The 20,744-nt window shown below is 45.2% G+C and overlaps 1 protein-coding gene across 1 annotated transcript in view; it reads right to left on the reverse strand.

The window, feature by feature from the left end:
* The window catches only part of B4galt6 (beta-1,4-galactosyltransferase 6), a 61,594-nt gene extending 45,420 nt beyond the window's left edge, over nt 1-16,174 (reverse strand). Inside the window, exon 1 of the mRNA XM_021150701.3 lies at nt 15,906-16,174. Coding sequence (XP_021006360.1) covers nt 15,906-16,020 — 115 coding nt within the window. The 5' untranslated portion in view covers nt 16,021-16,174. The remainder of the gene's footprint in view (nt 1-15,905) is intronic.
* Nucleotides 16,175-20,744: the final 4,570 nt, after the last annotated feature.

Genomic DNA, 20,744 nt, shown 5'->3' on the forward strand with positions numbered 1-20,744 from the left:
CCAGCGCTTCATAACTTTTCTCTTTCACATTCAGTGCATAAGAAGGAGATAAACAGGAGTCTGGGCTTCACAAGAACATTACCTCAGTCACACATCTTAGTGTTTGTCTCGGATAGAAGATGGCTCAGAGGGAAAATACACCCACAGAGTGGGGAAAACTGACTCCTTCAAGCTGTCCTCTGGCCTCCACACACACACTGACATGTGCACACATACACACACTAAGACAAATGCAAAGGGACATCCTTGCCCTTTCTAGAAAGAGTCTTATAATCAGACTTAACTTGTTTAAACTTGCATTTATTATGTACAGTTAGAAAGACCACGTGATTACACCCCATTTCTGTACCTGTATGGATGCTAAGATGCCAAGAGTGAAGGGGCGTTAAACATAATCTTTAAAACCCACATATTTCCAGTTGCAGTTAACAAAACTGTTTATAAAAAAAATTATCATCATGACGTAGATGAATTTTTTTTAACCAAAGGAAATGCATTTTCTCTTCACTGCATGGATGGAGAAACAGGCATGAGGAAGAGCCGGGAGCCAACCTCAACAGTGGGAAGAAATCTATTAGTTTATTCTAAATCATTTATAGCTAAGACATTACATTCCTTAGGTAAATGGTCCTTGGAGGGTGGGTCCCTAAAGATGGGAACCCATTTGGAAATAAAGATATACTTAAACAATGAGCAGCCAACAGGGACACAGAGTGTATCAACAAGTCACACTAGCCAACCATCAGGACAAAGTCCCCAACATCATACAGCCACATTGACAGGCACACTGACCCATAGTCAGCTAAATCCTGGCGAATTATCACTAAGATGAAATGCAATCTCTCTCCAGTAAGACCTAAAGAAAAACAAAATCCTTGTCTAAAAGTTTCATTCCAACTTGTGAGAAACTATAATTCAGAAAATAAATAAGGAAGTCTTTCTCAGCTTTGTCCTGTGTCTTGAGACAACTCAGAAATATACTAAAAAACACACTGTTTAATTAAAACCATGCTGCGTATTCTTTAATTAGCTCATTTTCTACTTTCCTCTACATAATGAGACATAAATCCAACTTGTTTTCCAGTTATCCTCTCAGAAGGAAGAAAAAAAATCTTGGGAAAAGAAAAGAAAAAACTTCAAAGGGCAATAGTTTAAAGCACTAGGCACTCTACCAGGGCTCACGACAGGAGCCTCACAAACCTGCCTCCTTCTCTACTATAAGAAAAGAGAGATTCGTAAAAATAACCTGTGTTGACCACCCTTCCCATATCTAACTCTGCTCACTGCAAGTGTTGAACATTGATGGGGAGAGCTGCCATGTGCAGAGACATAGAAGTGCCACCAGGCAGGGAGATCTCCAGCACTGATACCAGTTCCTAACTGCTGAGACACACCTTGCTTTATTATCAGGTGCCAGGTTGCCTGCCCACCAGGTCCCTTTGGAAGCAACTGTTCACCTGATACTAAAGCACCTAGCAACAGGTATAATAGTAGGATTGCAGCTAAGAGGAAATACAACTAGAAGACATGCCAATACCAGCGCACGCTGGAACTAGACTGGTAAATTACCAGAAAGTGATCTAGAATGGGTATAAGAGGTGATAAGCTCACTATGCAGATGACACCTGGGAGGCCCCAAATTTAATCTCAGAAGAATCTACAGACTAAATAGAAGTCAGCTAGGTTAAACACTGCAAATGCTGCAGAGAAAGTGTTATGACAGCCTAAAAGTTAAAAAGATGGCTCAGTAGTTAAGAGCGTTTGCTGTTCTTGTAGAGCCCTAGGGTTCGGTCCCCATCGCCATCAAAATGCTCACAATGGCCTGTCACTCCAGCTCCAGTGGATCTGACATCATCTCTGCTGAAAGAAAAGTCTTAAATCAAAAACCAAAGTACAATAAAATAAAAAGGTAATTTAGAAGAAAATATCCAACATACAACATACGACACATGCTTTACCAGGCGTCCCCCTTGATGTGCCTTATGTATGTCATCTTAATCCTCCCAAGCAACTCTGTGGGTACTAACATTATTCCTATTTGTAGATTTAAAAATTGAGGTAAGATACAATTTGCTAAACGCATGAAACTCAAGAAGAACGAAGACCAAAGTGTGGACACTTTGCCCCTTCTTAGAATTGGGAACAAAACACCCATGGAAGGAGTTACAGAGACAAAAGTTTGGAGCTGAGACGAAAGGATGGACCATCTAGAGACTGCCATATCCAGAGTTCCATCCCATAATCAGCTTCCAAACGCTGACACCATTGCATACACTAGCAAGATTTTGCTGAAAGGACCCAGATATAGCTGTCTCTTGTGAGACTATGCCGGGGCCTAGCAAACACAGAAGTGGATGCTCACAGTCAGCTATTGGATGGATCACAGGGCCCCCAATGGAGGAGCTAGAGAAAGTACCCAAGGAGCTAAAGGGATCTGCAACCCTATAGGTGGAACAACATTCTGAACTAACCAGTACCCCGGAGCTCTTGACTCTAGCTGCATATGTCTCAAAAGATGGCCTAGTCGGCCATCACTGGAAAGAGAGGCCCATTGGACTTGCAAACTTTATACGCCCCAGTACCAAAAGCCAGGGCCAAAAAGTGGGAGTGGGTGGGTAGGGGAGTGGGGGGGAGGGTAGGGGAGACTTTTGGGATAGCACTGGAAATGTAAATGAGGAAAATACCTAATAAAAAAAAATTTTAAAAATTGAGGCAGGGCACTGGGATAACTACATCCTTATTGCAAGTGATGGAGCAGTTACCTCCATGCCTCCTGACAATGCTAGGAGGCGGACCCTTGAAACCATTGAGAGGGTGGTGCCTTTCGGAAAAGAAAGTCAAATAGTCTGTGGTTCGGTGGACGGTACCTTTCATGAAAGGAAAGTGGGCAGCCAGCAAGAGGAGAAGAATCCTTAGAAGCAGAGCATCCGGGCATGCTCGGGGCAGAAGGGAACACAAAAGATTCACAGGAGGGTTTAGTAGTGTCTTAGGGTTTTCATTGTTGAAAAGAGACACTGACCAAGGCAACTCTTATAAAGGACAACATTTAACTGGGGCTGGTTTACAGTTTCAGAGGCCAGTCCATTATCATCATGGTGGGAGGGAGGCATGGCAGTGTCTAGGAAGACATGGTGCTAGAGAAGGAGCCAAAAGTTTTACATCCTGACCTGAAGGCAGTCAGAAGACTGACTTTCAGGCAGCTAGGAGGAGGGTCTCAAAGCCCACCCCCACAGTGACACAATTCCTCCAACAAGGCCACACCTACTCCAACAAGAAAGACCACACCTCCTAACAGTGCCTCTCCCAGAGCCCCAAGTTGAAAAGAAAGATGAGCTGGACAGCTCCCTGTGCCAAAAGAAGTGAGGAGACTGGGGTGGGGCTAAGCAAGCATCAACACCAGTAAGGAGGAGCACCCAGCATTCAGCAAAGCAGGGTCAAGGATCTCAAGAGACAATTCTGGACCATCTAGCAGATAAAGGGAGAGGGTATGTGTTGTGGGTGTACACACAGAAGGCACGTGAACACAGAGGCAGAAGACACTCATGTTGTACCAGCCCAGGAAGCCAGCAAACACCCACACCCTCAGGAGGAAGTATGGAGCCAAGGCCTTCGTTTCAGGCTTCAAGCCTTGGGAAGAGTTAATTCCTAGTATTAGGACGTATCCATGCTTGTTGGAAGGTATGTTGACCTAGGAAACTGATGTAGTAGCTGAAGGGGAAGATTTTTGGGTTTTTTTGGTTTTGTTTTTTCAAGACAGGGTTTCTCTGTGTAGCCCTGGCTGTCCTGGAACTCACTCTGTAGACCAGGCTGGCCTCGAACACAGAAATCCGCCTGCCTCTGCCTCCCAAGTGCTAGGATTAAAGTCGTGCGCCACCACTGCCAGGAGAGGGAAGTTTGCTATGAGATCAGCAAGAAAAACAGAAGCAAGGAAACCCAGAGGTACCTTACAAGTAGATTTGAAAACTGTTATTCAAGAACAGATATGAAGGGCTTGAGGATCTGTCTGCTCTTTAGAAGCAAGGCAGCAGAGACATAGGGGGCCAAGCAGGGGAAAAGAGAAATATTCAAGACAAAACGTTCTGGGGTGTCTCTAAGCCTGACAACATGAGTTTGGTCCCCAAAACTTACAGAGTAGGGGAGAAAGACTATTCTCTGACCTCACACGCACACAGTGCACTCAGACACTCCCATTGTCATTATCTCTCTCTCTCTCTCTCTCTCTCTCTCTCTCTCACACACACACACACACACACTCACATGCATACCATTCACTCAGACACTCACATACATATACTCTCACACACATACATGCATTCACATTCTCCATCTCTTACACACAAGCCATGTACTCAGACTCTTGTATTCATATTCTCTCTCCCTCTCCCTCTTCCTCTCCAATTCTCTCTCTCTCTCTCTCTCTCTCTCTCTCTCTCTCTCTCTCTCTCTTTCTCTCTCTCTCTCTCTCTCTCACACACACACACACACACACACACACACACACACACACACATAATTAAATGAAAACAATCATGCAGAAAGCATCACCACAGACAGACTGCAATTAACTCCAGAAGCCAGAAGGGGCACAAAATGGCAGGAGAGAAGCTGCCTCCCACACCACCTAAGAACACCCAAGGAGACAATATCTCAGAAGACACCACACCACTTATCTGACATTATTACCTCCTGAGCCAGGTACCTCAGAGTTTCTACAAATTACAATAATCTAAATATGTTTCAGGGACCATAAACTTATCTTCTTTCCACATTCAGTGCCATAACCAACAAACCTCTGGAACTTACTTATTCATGTTCACAAACAAAACTACATTTATAACAATCATGGTAACAGCAGGATTAGGCCAGATCAAGCATGAAACAGGATTTGTGTTTTGCAGTGGGCCTCAACCTGTGGATTGTTACCGCTCCGAGGATCAAAAGATCTTTTTACACAGCGGTAGCCTAAGACCATCATCAGAAAACACAGATATTTATGTTACAATTCATAACAGTAGCAAAATTACAGTTAAGTAGCAGCAACAAAAATAATTTTATGGTTGAGGGTCACTACAACATGAGGAACTGCATCAAGGGTTGCAGCATTAGGAAGGTTGAAAACCATTGCTTACGGGAAAGGATTAAAAACAAAAATAAATGGTGGTACTATGCCAGCTGATAAACAGTTCCCATTGGGCCAAAGTATTATAGAGTGCTATTGCACAAAGAAGAAATTCAGATGTGGCAGCAAGGTAATCTACTGTGAAAATCATTAACCCGTAGATTCAACTCCATCTTCCAAGTTAGTCATGGACTGACTCATGAAGAGAGAAAGAACCCTGTGTTCAGAGTTCCACTTCATCAACTGATAAGACACACTGGTAACAGGCAGAACACGACATCAACAACACCATTCAACAGCTCATGCTTTGCTGATGTAGACAATTAAAAATTAACAGGAGTGCCTTCAAATGTGTCTATCGCTTCTATGCTGCCAGCAGCAGCTCTATGCTCAGAGAGCATGTGTGCTAAGACTGGTCATAGCTTTCATTTTTAAACAAAACTGACTTTTCCAACAGCCTTAATATATTAAAACTAGTCGAGCGGAGATAAATTTACCCAGCAGATACACACTGTTTACTATTTACCAAGCACTTCAGAAGACTAAGGGGCCGTGTAGATTCAGAACCAAGATCCTGGGCTCTGGGGTTCACTGTGAGGTTCACTTGCCTAGCATGCACAAAGGTCTCATACCCAGTACTGAATAAAACCAGAGCCTACGCCCAGAGATAGATGCAGGAGGATCAGAAGTTCAAGGTCATCTCCATGTTGGATGGCTCACAACTGCCTACAGCTCCAGATCTGATGGACACCCCTTTTCTCCAAGGGTACCCTCACTCACGTGCACATATCCATACACAGACAGACACATATACATAATTAAAAATAAAATAAAATTTAGGGTATAGTGGCACACCCCTTTAATCCCAGCACTGGAGAAGTAGAGGCTGGCGGATCTCTGAGTAGTTCAAGGCCATGATGATCTATAGAGTGGCCCTGCCTCAAAATTAATGAAGTAATTAAGCTTCATTTAGTTTAAAGATAAATCTGAAAGAATGGAAGAAAGGGAGGAAGGGCAAGGAAAGGAGGAAGGGAGGGAGAGAGGGAGGAAGGGAGGGAGAGAGGAAGGGAGGGAGGGAGGAAGGGAGGAAGGAAGAAAGGAAGGAAGGAATCAAAATCTCAAAGAAAGACAAACGGCCAGTTGTGGCTTCAGCCTTGGTTAAAGGCAACATATTTCAAGAATATACTTGAAACCAACCTATCAGTGTGAAAACTCTAACCAAGGACGGTATGTCCTGCACTTGCTAATTTATAGCACTAGTCACCTAGAATATTTGCATAGCTTCTTCCAAGTATCCCAGGGACTCTAACAGAGCTAATTCAAAATGAAACCAGGAGGAAGTGAAGGGCTAGAGAAAGGAAGGCAAAATCTAATCAGGAAACCCAAGGCTGTGGCTGACTAAAAGGCAAAGCCGAAACTAAACATGCCTGGAACGCATTACAGTGTTTTCCACATCCACAAGACGAATGGGAACCAAATCTCTACCCACTTAAGAACTGTACAAAACAGACATGGTATAAGCTATGTTTTCTATCTCCAAACTCTGTTCTAATGATTAACACTTCAGAATTTCAACTTATTCACGAGAAGAGAGGAACTCTCAAGCCAGACACAGGGAAGAGGATATGGGACAAAAATGAATTTTAGCAACTTCCAACAGACAGGATATCTCTGACCAAAAAGCAAGGCCGCTTTCAGTTCTGTCTCTTCAGCGCATTGACTCAAGCGAAAACCATAGGATTCCTCCTCCTTCCTGTGAGTCAAACTGGATGTTACACTAGACTGAGAATTCCACTTTCCTCTGTCTTTTTTCTTTCCTTCTTCCTCTATTTTAAGAGATGCTGTCCTTTATTGTACAGGCTGGCCTCAAACTCCCAGCCTCGGGCAATCCTCCGGGCTCAGCATGCTGGGAAGTTAGAACCAAGGCGTGCACCAGCTCCTCGATTATCAAAGACAATCTATGGAACATTATTTTATTCAACAAGTGGTTTTATTCCAAGTTATAGTCACATTATCAAATATAAAAAACAACAGACTGGGTGGTAGCAGCAAATGCCTTTAATCCCAGAACTCCTGAGACAGAGGCAGGCAGCTCTCTGAGTTCTTAGCCAGCCAGGTCTACACAGAGAATCCTTATCTGGGGGTTAGGGGCTGGGGACCAACAGGATGGAATATTTCAACCAAGGTAACAAACTCTAGGCAATCACTCAATAGACTATTGTAGCTGGCACTGGTGGTAAGCACCTTTAATCCCAGCACTAGAGAAGCAGAGGCAGGCAGATCTCTGAATAGGAGGTCAACTTTGTCTACAGAATGAATTCCAAGACAGCCAGGGCAACATAGTAAGACCTGCCTCAACCTCTCACCACACCTCCAAAAAAGGTAAAGACATTTTATATTTTCTTTTAATTTAGTGTGTGTGTGTGTGTGTGTGTGTGTGTGTGTGTGTGTGTTTTGCCTGCATGTATGTGTACTACAACATGTTGGCTGGTGTTCTTGGGAGTTCAGAGGTGAGCTTGACTTACCAATGGTTGTGAGCAGCCTTCTTATAAGTAAAAATGATAGATAACGTACTTAGGATCAACTTACGACCTAGCCACTGCCAACCTATAAGTGAACATGTGACACAATCTTTTAATTCACTATCAAGTTCTCTGGATGGAAGACATTATTCACCACGAATGGTTAACCACTTCTATCTTAAAACAAGCTAGTTTTGCCAGGCAGTGGTGGCGCAAGCCTTTGATCCCAGCACTTGGGAGGCAGACGCAGGCAGATTTCTGAGTTCGAGGCCAGCCTGGTCTACAGAGTGAGTTCCAGGACAGCCAGGGCTACACAGAGAAACCCTGTCTCAAACAAACAAAAGAGCTAGTTTCATTTCCAAACCCTAGGATTCATTCTGCAACAGATCAAATGGAATCAGGTGATCAATTCAGAAAACCCAGAGGGTAGGAACTGGAGCTCACTCAGTGTAGCACCTGCCAAACCTGGAGTTCAACCGGCAATGTGGCTTAAACCAACTTGAACATTCATAATCCCAGCACTCAGGAGCTAGATAGAGGCAGGAGGATCAGAAGTTCAAGGTCATTTTCGACTGTACAAAACAAAAATAAACTTAGCCAGTACCTAATTCACCACCACCACCACCACATTGCAGGATGACCTGAGTACTGAATAAGATGAATGAGAGCTGCAATGAGCAGCTCTACTGACAGACGACCTGTGAGTGGAAAGGACTCCGGGAAGGTTATATGATCAAAGTACATAATATGTTTATGTAATACATGCAACTACTACAAAGGGGCCCATTATCTCGTGCAACAAACGCAAGCTAAAAAAAAAAAAAGGAAGGCCGGGCATTGCGGCTATAGAGGCAAGCGGATCTGTTCAAGTTCAAGGCTGACTTGATCTATACGGAGTGAGTTCCAGAAAAGCCAAGGCTATGGAGTAAGATCCTGCCTCAAGAAAGGCAAAAAAGGGGCTGGAGAGATGGCTCAGTGGTTAAGAGCACACAACTGCTCTTCCGAAGGTCCGAAGTTCAAATCCCAGCAACCACATGGTGGCTCACAACCATCCATAATGAGATCTGACTCCCTATTCTGGGGTGTCTGAAGACAGCTACAGTGTACTTACATATAATAAAAATAAATAAATCTTTTTTTAAAAAGGCAAAAAAGAAGAAAAGGGTATGAAAGAAAAAAAAAAAGTATATCTAAAAAATATTCCTGAAAAAAAAAAAAAAGCTCATTCAATAAGGCTTAAACACATTCACACTTGAAAGCCACTTTTAATAGTATCAAAGATAGCCAGCGAGTAAGGCCATGGCGGAGGGTCTGCAGAGCCTCCTGTTCCCAGTACACACAATGACCTAACAGTTTAAAACCCATCTGCCAGAACAGTAACAAAAAGCACTCTGTGTGAGCGATACAGATTGGATGTGAAGATGAAGCGGATCCCGGGAAGGAAGCAGACCCTCCAGGCTTCCACAAGGCCCATGCACATGCTTTGGAAAACACCAGCTTCCTCCATGGGAGCTCAGTGTGTTCTATCTCTCCGTGGCTTGGCCAGTTTGATCAGTCGTTTTACGGCTAGACTCCAGTGGCATATCTGCTTTTTCGGTGATAGCAGAGTTTGGCAGCGTTTGTTTTGAGCTGGTACAGATACCTTGCTTGGTTGAAATAGGAGTTAGCACAAAGACTGTCAGCCCTTAGACTTTTGGCTGTGATACAGCAATATGTTGATGAAGCTATGCCTAGTAATTTGTGATTAAATTTGTGATTGCCCTAGTCAACACTGACAGTCAACTTGATCCAGTCTAGGCTCACCAGAAAAAAAAAAAAAAAAAAACAACAAAGTCTCTATTGAGTGTCTTCATTTTATCAGATTTGCCTGTAGGCTACTTTTTGGGATTTCGACCCTGATACTTTTTGCTGAACAATTAATTGTGGCATCAAGGACTCCACTGCACCTATGCTCCAGGCTCTCTCAGCGCCACACCCTTGAAGAAAACATGGAGACTGTGAGGAGGACAGCAGCAGTCACTCACACCACGCTCTCGAGTTCCAAGGACTTGAAAAGCCATGGAGTCATTTACACGGGATGAATGTTTTTAAAACAAGAAGAGCTAAGCTTCTTCCAAAATAAGGTGTAAAAAGGGGGGTTATTAAAACAGCATACCTTAGGGTAGAGATGTAGCTCAGTTGACAGTGTTTGCCTGCCAAGCAAAGTCCTCAACAACACTACAGAGGAAGGCTAAGTGCGGCAGGCAGTCGTAGCACTCAGGAGGTGGGAGAGGGCAGAAGTTCAAAGTCATCCTTAGTTGCATAGATAATGCTAGCCAGCCTGAACTAGAGACTTTGCCTTGTCTTGAAGAAAACACAAAACAAATCAAAACAAAACAAAACAAGAAACTACATTCAATATGACTTGGGTAGTTTCAACAATTAGTTACCCTATTTACACAAGTTAAAAGCATTCTCTTCACGCCTCTGAATAATGTTGAAATATCTATCACACAGAGACACTTACCAACCCAGGCTAGGATTTCTCTTTCAGACACGGCTGTTTTTATGTTCAATAACACTCAAGGCAGAAATGAAAAGCCGGGCTGTAGGCGGCACACATCACCTGTACACTCACCACCAAACAAGGTGGAGAACAGCACCGGGCTGTGGTGAATCAATAAATTAAGCTAGCTTCCCACCAGGTCCTAGGGTTTACATCAACTGTCTGACACTAAGGGCAGAGTTACAAACACTACTCACTCATGAGTGCATCCCACTGATGCAGGCAGTCCTTTCGAGGGACTGCTTGTCATGATCAAGGGACAGTTACAGACTGTTAAGAGTCTAAGCCAGACGGCCTTTCTGGCCACACAGCCTTACAGCAGCCTGGTAAAGGAAAACCAAGCCTCCTACCAAGAGCAGATGGGTGAATCTCTGGCCCCTTAACAGACACCCCAAGTACCCATTCAGAGACAATGACCTGTCCCATTATTCAGAAGGCTACATGAGGGTACTTTCCCCCTCCATAATGAGTACTCCTCACCTAAATGTGTCCCTCCTCCTCTCTCCCCCCACATCTTATAGTTGGACATTTCTTACTGGCTGACAGCCCTTATCCTTCTCCTTCCACAGTCGGACCGAATGCCTACATGAAACCACTCCCTTCCTTTGAGTGATTAAGAGGGATCCTCACTCTTGTCTCCCCACCCAAACTCTCAAGGCCGCTGCCATGCTGCTGTAAGTTTGGGGTGATAATAACTCTTTTAATAAATCTTACCCAAAAGGACAATCTGCCAGTGTTCCCAACTTGGGCCCAAATCTGAGACCTTTCACTGATTCCTGTCTAAAGGCGGGGACTGAAGAGATGGCAGATGATCCCCAGAGAGATCTGAGAAGGATTGCAAATGCGATGTTGGCCTTCTGGGCAACCTTGTGCCCTCGCTAGGAGACCCTGCTTAGTGTCACCAATATGATGAGTCACAAACACTTGCACACTGGAGATTACTGCTCAGCTGTAATGCCAAAGACAGCCAAATATAACTCTCCTATATGATGTGTAAGGGTCTGTTGTTGCCCGAAGACTGATGCTCCAGACTCAAATAGTATGCAAAAGCAAGGAGCGTTTTATTCTGCAGAAGTCCAACATGCAGGGCTCTCTCATTCCAAGATGGAGAGACAACCAAGTGGGCTTACAAGCCCGATTTAAAGCACAGTAGGGGAATCCTGGGGTAGGTGGACTTTGTCTTACTCTGTCCCTTGGGCTCCAAGACCTTAACCTACCTAGCCACTGAGAACTGCTTCCTGGATATTCCAGGCACAACCAATTCCTGAATCCTAAAACCAAAACTGCTCCTTCAACCCCACCCAGCACCTGGACACCATCTGTGACTGGTCACCTGGGGTCTAAGTTAGAATCTGAGCATCGTAAAGAACATTCCCCTTTGTTCCCCACACTGCTCTAGTGCTCAGGTCTAACCTGAATCTAATCTCCAGTGCTGGAACCACTTCGGTAGCTTCTTACCTGGCCTCCCCGTCTCTGCCCTACATTTCCCATCCTTCATGCTAGGATTACTCCAAAACAAAGGGCTGTCTCATTTCTCTTTGCAAAGCTCCTGCTGAGTCTTGCTACTCACAGAACAAAAATAGCACACACAGGACAGCAAGAGAGGCCCAGAGGCGAAATGTGACCAATACCCAATCAGAAGAACCGCAGGAAAAGGCCCCAGAGAACCAGGAACTCAAGAGGGGAAAACAAAGGGCCTTTGCAAAACAAAACAGGCTAAAGTCAGCTCAAAAGGCTTGGAGGCTAAAGGGCTCAAATAAAAAGTTGCAAGGCAAGAGGAGAGAACTAGAGTCAGACCCCAGGCTAGACTTCTGAGTAAACACCTGAGCTGCCTCCAACAGACACCAGAACATCTATTCCACCATTTCCAGCAGGCCCCAAATAAATCCCCTGGAGGCCCAAGTAACCAAGAGGCCCACAGGAGTTCAGACGAAATGCCAAAAACCAGATTCCTCCCCCAAAGTCCAAGCAAGAAATCCTCTCCAGGAAAAGGTCAGGAACTCTGGAGTCAAAAGGACAGAGAACTACCCACTCCCGAGGAAGTTATGCACTCTCCCTCAGCGCTGTCCTACTGGAGGCAGGCACAGAGATTTCATTCTTATCATCATTTAGATAAAACTGTGTGGGCCAGACCTGCTCACTCTACTGTGAACATTAGTAACCTCGGGAATTGCACTGGGCTGCATTCGGTGCTCTAAAGTCCTTTTGCAATCTTTCTCTCCACACCCTAAGGAGTAGCCATATAGAACCAGAGGACTGACGTTTTCTAGAAGTTTTTTCAGTGCTCAATATACACCAGTCATGTGCTACCCTTCCTAGCAAACACACACACACACACACATGATTTCTATTGTGCACAATAGAGCTCCTTCATGGGGCTAACCTCCACAGATGCCTGTGTTATTATCATCTTTGAAGTCTTCTAGACCTCATGGTCCAGCTTCTCTTGGGTGCTCCAGGCAAATCAATTGATCCTCTGATATGACAGGATATGACTGTGTTGCATGGGAAGTTATACTGGAAATTCTTAATAAATGAAGTCTATTCTCAACACAGCCAGCTCAAGGCTTTGGATGGAAATTGCACTCACCTTGGCAGCCGTGCACAAGGGCAGGCACAGAACAAGCTGCCTGACCCGGACAGGGGCTGGGAAAAGCATTCCCACACTTCCTGTGCAGACGGACGGATGTATAGACAGACGGCTCCAAGAGACTATCTACAGCCCAGTTCCCCTCAGTACTAAAGTTCCTAACTGAAAGATGTTCTCTTGTGTTTCCCGCACTAAATATCAGGGAAAATGCTTCAATTTATTCTTAAAATAATTAGGTTTGAGTTCTATTGAACACTCTATAGACTGGGACCCAAAGAGCCGAGAGAATACAGAGCAGCACCAAGAAGAAAAAAGAAAATTAACCAGATTGGCAGTCTACAGTGTGTGACCCGTCAGCTCAGAAAAGAGAGAGATAGTAGGTGACGGACACAGGGGAAAAGCCCAAGGAAGAGTCAATACCATAGCACCTAGCAAACAAGCTCATGTGATGTGGCTCATAAGGACTTAATGGAGTAAATCTGAACACTTTTCTTAAATCAGTGAAAGGAATCCCCAGCACTCAGGAGACAGAAGCAGGTGGATGTCTGAGTCTCAAGCCACCCTGGTCTACAGAGTGGGTTTCAGGACAGCCAGAACTACACAGAGAAACTCTGGAGGGGGGGGGCGGGGAGAAGGTTGGCTGGCTAGAGAGATGGCTCATCGGTTAAGAGCACTGTTTGCTATTCCAGAACACTGGGTTCAATTCCCAGCACCCACGTGACACCTAATAACCACCAATAACTTCTGCTTCATGACACCCAACAATCCCTTTCGGCTTCTGCATGCATACGGTGCACTGACACACATGCAGACAAATACCCAGACACATAAAATAAGAAAGAAGTTTAAAAAAAAAAAAACAATAAAAAGAACTTCAATGTAGTATAATCCAGTCAAGAGGAAATTTTGCTCCAGGATATAACTCATGTGAGAATATTGAGCATTGAGAGAAGTACCCGTTTATCCAATGGAGAACTGTAAAGGAGCACTGAGGCTCTGGGAGAACACGCCACACCTGTGACTTCAAGGAAAAGCACTCATGTAATTGGTTGAGACACTGGGAACTCAACTGACCATAGTTTCCACATCATTTTCACTTCAGAACAGCTGACAGACTGTGGTTGGTATCTGACCTTATTTAAGAAAGTGACCTGACATACCAAAAATTTAAAAAAAAAAAAAAAAGACCGCCCTTGTAACCAATCACAAACTGTAAATTTCCTAGTGAAACTCTGAATTAGAAAACATCTTCCCGCCAGGCAGTAGTGGCACATGCCTTTAATCTCAGTACTCTCATCTGCATAGAGAGTTCCAGGCTAGCCAGGGCTACACAAAGTGATCTAGCCTAAAAAGAGAAATCTTATCAGGGACTAGCAGGACCGCTACACAGGTAGGGAAGGCTGCATGTTGCCATGCCTGGCCACATGCACTTCATCTCCAGAACCCACGTGGTGGAAGGAGAGATGACCACAGCTGTACTCTGACCTTCACACACACACACACTCACACCTGTGCACACACGCACAAACCCTATAAAAATACTTAAAATAGTCTTATGCAGAATCTCTCACAGTTAAATATCTGGTAAAATAATATTCTCCAAAGAAGTCCAACTTTTAAAGCGTTACATACATGAAAAGGTAAGAAGTTTCTATAGAATTTAATGACATTTATGATGTCTAAAATAGCAAGAAAGAAAAAAAATTGTTTAAAACCTTTTCCTAAATGTCCTAAGCAATAGCCAACCTTCTAAATGATAAATAAGATATTAAAATACATCTGACATCTACAAACTAGCTGGTGTGGCAGAATTAATAAAGATTTCCTAATAATAGAGATTCAAAACATCTAAGTTAGGGCCAATAAAAACCATTTTTATATAGTCCATGTACCATCTCTATGAAAATTTTGCCCAATTCATAATTCAGGCTAAAATGTGAGCTGCTGTCATAAGTATCAAAAGTTTCAAGAGAATGGGTTTTTGAGCCAGGCGTGGTGGCGCACACCTTTAATCCCAGCACTTGGGAGGCAGAGGCAGGAGGATTTCTGAGTTCGAGGCGAGCCTGGTCTACAAAGTGAGTTCCAGGACAGAGAAATCCTGTCTCGAAGAGAGAGAGAGAGACTTCTGTAATTCATTGCCATTGTCTAACACACCACACACCATATACACACACACCACATACCATACACACACAATCACACACCACACCACATCACACACAGCCCTCTGCAAGAACAAGAATTTCACCTCAAAATTCTGCAGGTGTTTTTCCTGTCAGAAACACTGAGTCAAAAGAAGACAACTGAATGTCTACTATGAAATGACAAAGTATGCACTGTTACCAAGTCACCCAGCATTAAATAAATACCCAATGACAAGAAGACTCAGCCAAACTTAGTGAATAGGAAGTTTTCTAATAGCCATATAAATCCATAGAAATTTTCATTCACAAGGCCAGCAGCAGGAGAAATAATGAATTAGAATATTTCAATCAAGAAGCCAAGATCAAAAGTCTATTTGGAACCAAAAGTCAACAGTCACTCACAGAAAGTTAAAACTTTAAACCCACAAATTGCCCTGTGTATTGTTTTAATCAGTATTTGTCTGAGCAGGCATCTTCATAGCTTAGGTAGACTGACTTTAACAAGAAGTCTCAAGCTGATTAACAGAGCTGGGGTTCAACAGCTACAATGTCTCAAGTACGCTGCAAATGTCTGTTGACCTGCAATACCAGCATGCATGCTCTTGACCTTCCTCGCAGTTGCTACTGTTACCTCATATTATCACGACCTGCCATTTTATACGAAAATAAAGGTGACTAGGTAAAACTACAATTCAACACTACCCCAATAGATAAGGTAGTCATGAATGCTCAAGAAAGCGACAAGAGGCACTCTACCCCACCCCCACTCCCCAGCCACCAGGCCCTCATTTCCCTACATCCCCTGAGTGCGACCTTTTAAGTTCATCTAAACGGTTTTAACCAAGCTAGCATGCCCAAGCAGTTTCTTCAACAGTTTTAAAATAAATAAATCAAATCAGATGCTTTGGTTCAACTTCCAAACCCCTCAACACCCCAGTTACCTTCCTTCTGACCATAGGAGGTGAGGGTGTGTCTGGGTGCTTACCGATGCCTGGAGCCACATAGATGAAGTAGAGACAGGACGTGGAGAGGGAGAAGAAGAAGATGAAGGCAATCAGAGAGCGATTGGAGACCCGCATCATCCGCTTGAGCGCAGACATCTTCCTCTGCCCTGCCAGCAGCGCGGGCTGCGCTCTCAGGCCAGACTCCGGGCCACGGTCCAGGCCCTAAACTTCCATGAATGTACAGAGAACCCCAAGAAGGTGGCGGGGTCCGGCCGGGGAGGCTGTGGGGAGAAGAACCGAGCCGGGAAGGAGAAACGGATGCAATGAATGGGAGGCGGTGGAGCAGCGGGAAGGGTGTTGGAAGGATGCGGAGAAACGTGAAGGGAGGCCGGGAGACCGGGCTCCGTGGAGGCCAAAGCCACGGGCCAGGCTGGCGGAGTTCGGCGATGCGGAGTGCGGCCCGCGCGCTGCAGCGTGCCGGGGTCCCCGCACTCGGGGCGGCGTCCAAGAGGCGAGTCCCCGCGATCGGGACCCGGTCCGGGTCGCGTGCGCTCTGCGGGCCTGTGCCTCGGAGAACGCTGCTAGTGCGGGGCTCTAAAGTGGGCACCGGGGCACTCGAGGCACGGGCGGTCGCGGGGAACCTGGGGGCCGCGGAGCGGGGCGCTCGCCGTCGCGCGGCCTGCACCTCATTCCGCGCCGGGCCCCGGAGCGCAACGGCGGCCTCGGGAGCGGAGCGCAGGCCAGGGCGGCGTTCCGGCCAGCGGCGAGTGCGCCCGGGTTCCGCTTGCTGCCGCCGCCCGCTGCCCAGCCGGCCACAGCAGCCGCATTCCCGCCGCGGAGCCTGAGGGAGAGGCGGCGGCGCCCCCGCACAGACCCCGGACTACCCGGCGGATGCGCACGGCCGGGGCCCGGAGGGCGAAGGAAAGAGATGACAGACGCAAGGCGATCTCGGACCGCGCACACCCACGAGGACAATCCCGACAGCCCTGTGTGCCCCGAGACCCCTGCAGGCTCCGCCCGCCGGTCCACAACTCGCCAGGCGGCGCTGCGCCCGGAGAAGAGGAACCAAGAGCCCTAGCCCCTGGAGCGCCGCGGGTCCTGATTGGTCCTGGTACTCCGCGCCAGCATCCCCCACCTCGCCCCGCCCTCCCGGTCACCATCCCTGGTGGACCTGGCACTAAGCAAGGACCGCGTCCTCAGCATGGGAAGCGCTCTGTACCAGGGATGATGTTCGTTGGAAACAAGGACCTTTTGGAGGGGGACGAAAGAGACACGTTTCCCTCCTGGATTTATGGACTGTCAGTTGTAATGTGGGCCTAAGTGTATCCATTATGCCTTGACCAGCCTTCTCAATGAAGGTGAATACAACCAATAGGCCCATGAGCACCGCAGTCCCAATCCCTAGCTAACCCGGAGCTGATCACTAAATTGATGCATCTTCTAGGCGCAAGGCTACTCTTTGTTCAAATGCTTCTTGCTGCTAGCTACATTACCCGGCTCCTTCCTTACCTACAGCACATGTTCCCAGCATATTGTGTGCAGGTGTTTCCTTTTAGCTGATCATGACTGCATAAACCATCCTAGCAGGGCTAAAGATAGATTCCAAAGAGGCATGTGTTCCTTCCTTTAGCCGTCAAACTATTAAAAATAACGGTCTTCAAAAAAAATGGAATTTCTCCATAGTATCATGCTGGAGAAGGAACTAGGTCAATGATGGAAGGGACCACAAGTCTGACCAGAACTGTTTAATTAGGTGTATCTCTTGCCCTGCATTAAAAACTAAACCTCATGTCAGAACTCTGAAGCTAAATTTGGGGTAGGATGGGGTCACTGGATCTCTTTGTTTCTTCTCCTAATGTGGCTACATTGAATAAATGTCCTGTTGAGGACAGGGGCTTAGGCAGTCAGGGTCCAGTCTCTGATCTTAAAAACTCCAACAACAGTTGTGTGCACTCTTAGCACTGTTTGCTTTAACCCCATCACTGGGCAGGTCAGGCACAGGTGGATTCCAGGAGCTCCCTGGCCAGCCATGGAGTAGGCAATTAGTGAGCTGTGACTTCAGTGAGAGACTTCCCAACTCCACATCTCAAACACCAGGGTGGAGTGGGGCACCGTTCAATGCCAGCCTCTGCCCTCCACCTGCACAAGTGTATGTGATGACTTTATTAAATGAGTATTAAATGAGTTGATGCCTTTAAAAGAACATGGGAGAGCCTGGTACATGGTGAGTGAGCATTAGTGGAATCCTTATTTAATTTACTCCTTTTTTTTTTTTTCTTTTAGCCAGATGTAGTGACACATGCTTTTGATCTCAGCACTCAGGAAGCAGAGGCAGGTGGTTCCCTGAGTTTGAGCCCAGCCTGGTCTACAGAATGAGTTTCAGGACAGCCAGGGCTACACAGAGAAACCCTGTCTCAAAAAGCCGAAGAGGAGGTGGGGAGGGGGAGAGAAAGGGGAAGGAGAGAATGTGAAGAATGTAGAAAGATGGAGAAATTGTTTCTGGAGATAAAAGACATTTTAAGTGATGTATGCTAAGTAAGAATGAACAAGTATCCAAGTTTATGAGCTTGGTAAAAATTATTTTATGTGATAGAAGAGGGAGAGAGAACTAAAACAACATACAGAGTCTCTCTTTGGCCAGGCGTGGTGGGACACAACTGTGATACCAATATGTTGAAGGCTGAGACAGGAAATGCGGCAGGTTTGAGACCAGCTGTGCTACGTAGCAAATATCTGTCCCAACAAACTAACCTAACAAGATCTTATCTCTTCAAACATAAAGATAGCATCCCATTTTTATTGTTGCTAAGGCTTTAATCCTCCATATTGTAATCAGTCGTTAAATAGGTAATTATGGGGCTAAGGCTATGGTTGAAATTGTTGAAGTGTTTAGTCAAACATGAGGACCTGAGTTCTGATCCCCAGACCCAGGTAAAAAGTTGTACATGGTGAGACTAATCTATAATCTTACTTCTGGGAGAGTGAGGACAGGCAGACCTTACTGGACAGCTAGACTAGCTGAATCAGGGAGCTTGAAGTTCAGAAAGAGAGACCCTGCCTCAAAAAATAAAGCCAAAAAAGCCGGGCGTGGTGGCACACGCCTTTAATCCCAGCACTCGGGAGGCAGAGGCAGGCGGATTTCTGAGTTCGAGGCCAGCCTGGTCTACAAAGTGAGTGCCAGGACAGCCAGGGCTACACAGAGAAACCCTGTCTCAAAAAACCAAAAAATAAATAAATAAATAAAAAATAAAGCCAAGAGGTAGACAGAAAGACACTTTACCTACACACACAAGTGCTCACACCTGCACATTCCCACCAATGGACACACATGCATATACCCTACACAGAAAATCAAATTTAACTTGATAAGCATATTAATATATCATATTATACCTTTCTTAATAGATGCTTTTATCTGAGACTCAGGAATATTATTGGGTTAATTAATAAATTGTGCTTAAACAACTGAATATTTCACAAAATTTTTATATAATTAAATGTAAATCATATGAAAGTTGGACACTGCATAAGACATAAAATTCTTTATACATATGTTGTAGTGCAGAACCTTCTCTTAAAATTTTCCCTTATAAATATGGTCAGAATTCTGCTGAGTAAAAAGGATATCGATTTCTTCAGTATTTAGGTTATATTGAAGAAATTTTAAAATAAATGTCATATTAACATGCAAATTTGATCATATTAAAGCCATACCTTAATGTTCATATATAGTATTTATGAAATAATGTCTAACAAAAATTTATAGAAAATCCCTAGTTCAACATTTGACCCAATTTTTGTGCTGATCTTCACAAGCTTCTGTCTTTCACCTTCCACGAGGCCATACTTTCATATTGTTGGAACATCCTGCTGGATTTTTAAGGATTCAGACCACTTGTGTGTCATTTCACAACACCCCGTTGGCGAGCATTATAGGACATTTGGGAATAAGGAAACAGGAGCTAGGCAGGTGAACAAAAACAACTGGCCTCAGGTCAAGCATGAATGAGGCACAGAGCTGGGCGCTCAGCCAGATGTTATCAGCCAAGTAGACCTCATGCCCTTCCTGTTTGCCCCACCAGCACCATCTTCACGTGGGCTCCTTCACTCGTCAGGGTAAAGCTTTCTAGCTAGTGTGCATTTATTGTCTTTGTTGAAGTTGATAGAGATGATCTGTGACTCCAGCATTCTTTAGCAGTTTTGTCATAGGGTCTGTGTCAGGATTCTGTTCTAAAAGAAACACATAGACTTGATGCTGGGAAGGAAGGCTAGTGCATGAAGTCCAGGCCCCTTGTCGGGGTTAGAAAACTTCCACCTAGCTCATAATCTAAACTGAAAAAAATAGTAAAGTGTGGTAGCTTGATCCATTCTTCTTCTCAGATTGACTTATGCTACATTCATTCAGCAGATTGCCTCACAGAGAATCTGAACCACCTGATAGTCACCAACTGGCCCCAGCCCAGGGCCAGCAAATCCGAGGCTGACTGGAGTAAGAAGCTTGCCCAGAGGAAATGGCGAGTCATTCAGAACACTCAGGGACTGGACACTGAGCAGACAGACATGAGGAGTGACCCAGGGATTTTTGTTTTCATTTTTCAGTTTTAGGTTTGACTTTGAACATGATCTCGGATAGCCCAGGCTAACCTCAAGCTCAAGGGGTAACTGAAAATGACCCTGAATTCTGATCCTCCAGCCTCCACCCTTTAGAGATTACATTCACTGACACACCCAGCTGAAGAATGAAGATAGAAGGATCAAAGTGCCGCCTTATCAGGTAGAAAGCCAAGTCCCTTGTCCTTTGTAGGAAGGGGTAGTCTTAGACGCTCAGGTTGAATAGAAAAGGCTGCCTTTGCTCCTTTGAGGCTCTAGATACATGGGGC

This window comes from Mus caroli, unplaced genomic scaffold, assembly GCF_978045245.1.
Source record: "Mus caroli unplaced genomic scaffold, Mus_caroli_1 scaffold_19, whole genome shotgun sequence".
Taxonomy (NCBI): domain Eukaryota; kingdom Metazoa; phylum Chordata; class Mammalia; order Rodentia; family Muridae; genus Mus; species Mus caroli.